The sequence below is a fragment of the Armigeres subalbatus genome, unplaced genomic scaffold (assembly GCF_024139115.2).
Source record: "Armigeres subalbatus isolate Guangzhou_Male unplaced genomic scaffold, GZ_Asu_2 Contig1429, whole genome shotgun sequence".
NCBI classification, from domain to species: Eukaryota; Metazoa; Arthropoda; class Insecta; order Diptera; family Culicidae; genus Armigeres; species Armigeres subalbatus.
The window spans coordinates 54956-59755 of NW_026942209.1; the positions used below are offsets into that span (position 1 = coordinate 54956).

The 4800-nt window shown below is 41.3% G+C and overlaps 1 protein-coding gene across 1 annotated transcript; it reads left to right on the plus strand.

The window, feature by feature from the left end:
• The first annotated feature begins 221 nt into the window (after positions 1–221).
• On the plus strand, positions 222–4800 carry LOC134202807 (uncharacterized). The gene is made up of 2 exons (XM_062677802.1): positions 222–909; positions 4622–4800. The coding sequence occupies exons 1-2, from the start codon at positions 318–320 to the stop codon at positions 4645–4647; spliced, it is 618 nt and encodes a 205-aa protein (XP_062533786.1). The 5' UTR covers positions 222–317; the 3' UTR covers positions 4648–4800.

The window sequence follows — 4800 nt, forward strand, 5'->3', positions numbered from 1 at the left end:
TAATCTCGGTGACTGGAGTGATCGGTGGAATCCCTATGGACATAACAGAAGAAGACATAATGGAAGACATACTATGCGAATATCCAGTCATGCAGGTATATCGGATGAATCGATTCGTCAATAATCAAAAAGAACCAACACAAAGGATGAGTGTTACCTTCAGAGCCGCCAAACTGCCGGTGGAAATAAAAATCTTCCATTGCAAGCTCAGAGTGAGACCATTCATCAAGAAAGCGGTATTATGTTTGAAGTGCCTACGCTACAATCACAAGCAGGAAAACTGTAAGGGAAAACGCCGATGCCAGAAATGTTCAAGGATGCACGAAAACGAAGAGGATTTCGAAAACTGTGACAACCCACAACGTTGCTTACACTGTCGGAAAGAACACAAAACCTCAGACCTAACATGTCCAGAACGCAGTCGACAAAACAACATCCAAGCCATCCTCGCAAGAACTAGTCTGACAACAATCGAAGTCGTTGAAAAATTCCCGATTCATACGCAAAACTACTACGAACCTTTGGTTCAATCCGCACAGGACCCTACACCAGCAGAAACGTTTGCCGATGTTATGTCTCGACAATACAAACCGGCAACCGGAATCCAACGACGGAAGCGGGAAGGGGCCAGCCCAAGCTCAAACAACATCGGAGAACAAGTAGACATCTACAGAGAGAAGAAGCAGAAGGTAGCAGAAGGACAACAAACTGGAGTCGCCCTCTTCAACAAATACAAAACTACCGAGGCAGAGAGATGGAAAGATCAACTACGTCAAGCACAAAAAACGAAAAATCAACAAGAAAACAGCCAACAGCCCACCCCATCGTCGAGCAGCAGATTTCCGGCGATCGCGAACGGCACAGAAAAAGAAGAGTTCTCGAAGTTCGTCTCGAACATGATAGACAAAGGTAAGATCAATGCTAACAGTTTGGAAATAAATAAATTTAACTAAACCATAAATAACAAAAATAAACAACGTAAGGAAATGAAAATTTTGCAGTCAAATGTACAAAGTTTTAGGAAGAACAAGGAAGAAATTTTTAGGGTACTAAATAAGGAAAACTATGATGTAGCCATCTTGTCAGAGATGTGGTGCAAAGTAGAGGAAGAGACATCGAGAGTATACAACGTAAGCGGATACCATAAAATAATAGTCAGCAGACCAGATGGCTATGGCGGAATAGGCATCTACATACGAAACCACTACAATTATCAACAAATACAAATCACCAGTCAATCCGACCAAATCCAGGTAGTAGCAGCTAAAATCCTAAGGATAAACACGGTGGTAGCAGGGATCTATGTGGCACCATCGATTACGACAACCGACTTCGAAAACCAACATACACGCAATCATCATGCAATTGAGTGCACACGCGAAGGTCATATTCGGAGGAGACGTAAATTGTCACCACAATGCTTGGGGAGATCGCAGAAACGATGCTAAAGGATCAATACTAGTGGACCACATCAACGGATCCAACTTGGTAATAATGAACACCGGAGAAAAGACATTTGTACCACTAGATGTTGGTAGACAACCCACCGCCATCGACATAACTTGCTGTTCGGCTGAGATTTTTGGTAAACTCAACTGGAAAGTTAAGCCGGAGCCGAGTGGAGGAAGTGAACGCAAACTCATAGAAATCGTTGGAAACTCAGAAGTCAGACAAACAAAATTCTTTGTAAATCACAAAAAGATGAACGAAGAAATCACGAAGCTAGACAGCGAAAACATCCATAACATCAGCGAGTTGCAAATTAAAGTCAATAGCAGTTACCAAAATTGTAGGATGAAAAGCAGACACACACACACACACACAAATCTGGTGGAACGAGAGTGTAGAAGAAGCATGGCGCAACAAAATGGAAGCGTTAAAAAGATTCAATGTCAACAGCACCATTGAAAACGCAATCATGGTGAGAAAAACGAGAGCAGTTTTTTCAAGACGGAAAAAGTTGGAAATTAGACAAAAAATGGAAGAATTAGCAACATCTATCGACCCTCAGACAAGTTCAGCAGTGATATGGGATAGAATAGGAAGAATTACCGGAAAAAGGAGCAATCGCATAGTCAACAATTCCGTTCAGGAAGACATACAACTTGCGGAGAAGTTCTTCGATGTCCATTTCGGTAAAAACGACGTGGATCTTGAAGTGCCACTAACATTCGGACCGCTGTGTCAATACAATCTTCTGGACCGTGAAAAATGGGATAGAATCTTGAGCAAAAAGAACGACAAGTCGGCCCCATCGAACGATAAAATTACCTACAACATGTTAAAACAGCTGAAACCGGATGTGACTAACATGATCATCAGACAAATCAACGATATGTTCATCGCCGGTGCTTTGACACACTCTCTCAAGGAAATTCGAGTAGTAGCAATTCCAAAGCATGGCAAAGACCAATCGACAATCGAAGGCAAACGACCAATATCGTTGGTGCCCACTATAACAAAAATTATCAACAGTGCGGTACTGGAAAGAATACAGACACACCTACACAAACACAGCAACATACCGGATCTCTCCTTTGGATTCCGCAAAAACATGTCAACGTCAACATGCCTAAACTTTGTAGTGAACACGATCAAACAGAACAAAAGAAACAGTCTAGTAACAGCTACGGTATTCATCGACTTAACCAACGCGTACAACTCAGTCAAAACAGACACACTCGAAGCTATAATGTACCAAAAACAACTTCCACGTGAACTGGTCACGTGGGTGATATCCTTCATGAAAAACAGGAAAGTAACCATGCAAGTTGGAAAACAAACAGTTTCAAGAATGGTGAGCAATGGACTTCCCCAAGGGGATGTAATGTCACCAGTACTGTTCAACATGTATACTACTGACCTCCATGAACTGACCAACGGCGAGAATATTCTTGTCCAGTTCGCAGACGATTTTTCCTTGATAGTGGCCGGGAACAATGTGGAAGACGTGAAACACAAAACACAACAGGCTCTTGACAAATTCGTTGTGCTTACGAAACGACTATCTTTGGAGATTAATCCGACAAAAACCAAAATTGTCCTATTCCACGGGGGCAGACAAACATTTGAAGTTAAATTGAACGGAGTTACGGTGGATATCGTAAAAAGTCACAAATATCTGGGCACGATAATCGATCGGTTTCTCAGTTTTGGCGAACAAACAAGAACGATGAAAAGAAAAATAGATGAGCGTCTGAAAATGATTAAAGTCTTAACAAGCGTGAAATACGGAGGGCACCCACAAACCATGAACATGATCTTCACAGCTCTAATTAGGAATTATGTCGAATACGGTTGCTCACTAACGAACAATGCCTGCAAAACGAACAAACAGATACTCCAAGTAGCAATCAACAGCTGCCTGAGGAAAGTGACGGGATGCAGTAAGACAACACCGCTAAACACACTTTTGGCTATAGCAGCACAAGAACCGTTAGATATTCGAACGAAATACGCAACAACGAAGGAAATTGCCAAAAGCGTGGCATTTAGAAATCCAGTCTACAAACAACTCAACTTGCTGGAAGCGGACAATCTGGACAGGGACAAACTGTCATATACTGAGAAAATCTACATAGAAAACAGTTCAGTCTTTGACGATATCAGCCCAGTAGTCTTTGAAGATATCACCAGGACTAAAGTAAAAGTGAATACAAACATTGGAATGAAGTTTAGAAAAGAAAACACAGATCCGAGGGTCATGAAACAAATGGTCCTTTGTCTATTAAACGGAACATATAGAAACCATACCAAGGTTTACACTGACGCATCAAAGAATGGCCACATCTGTGGTGTGGGAGTATACATAGAAGCGGGAAATCGAAGATTGGCACTTAAATTGAAACACGAAACATCAATAATGACAGCAGAAATTGTGGCGATAAGCATTGCGATCAAAGAGATACTGAAGACTAATTTACGAGGTATCGTAATACTTACGGACTCGTTATCTTCTTGTCTGATGCTGGAAAACAATCAGGACAACGAATGGAGAAGCAGCATGATAAACGAAATACTCCGAGAATGCTTATCACGAAATATCGTGGTACAATGGATCCCCAGCCACATAAATCTAGAAGGAAACGATATAGCAGATTATCTTGCGAAAAAAGGAACAGAACAAACGAACGCAATCGAACATCACATACTGCTTAAAGATGCATATCTGTACTTCCGCAACCAGAAGGATGAGGAAGCGAATCAGTGGTATAAAGACTATGCCTTGGAAAAAGGGAAAACCTTCTATGCACTCGAACAATCTTTTCCGGAAAAACCATGGTACCACAAAAAACAACTCGACAACTTCGAAACACGAACTCTAAACCGACTAATGGCCGGACACGACTTCAGCAAGTTCTGGTTGCACAAGATGAAACTCGAAGATGATCCAAACTGCGAAATCTGCGATGTTCCGGAGACAGCGGAACATATTATCCTGCATTGTGTGCGTTTCGGCCACACTAGAATGCAATTCGAATTTGACTGCAAATATAAAAACTTAACGGAACTTTTCCTTACAAAAAATGTAAATACTTTCAAAGAAGTCGTAACATTCCTTAAACAAACTAAAAGTAAAATATAAATAAATAAACAAAACTCCAAACTTGACAATTAAAAGCATTGAAAACTATTGAAACGATGTGAAACGGTACGCTGGGACTCATCATCCATCAGGCGTAACGTCAACAAGGGGTGGGCTGTCACTGCCAGAGCAACACAAAACAACATCAAAACAGCTGGATTTATGGTCACTGTCACCAATCCAAAAGTGGAATTACCACAATAGAAGAGAAGAAG

What these genes read in the sequence shown, in the direction of transcription:
- LOC134202807 (XM_062677802.1), top strand. Translation starts at nt 318, where the DNA reads ATGCACGAAAACGAAGAGGATTTCGAAAACTGTGACAACCCACAACGT. An exon ending in CTCGAACATGATAGACAAAG is followed by an intron (nt 910 to 4,621) that starts GTAAGATCAATG and finishes GACAATTAAAAG; the next exon opens with CATTGAAAACTATTGAAACG.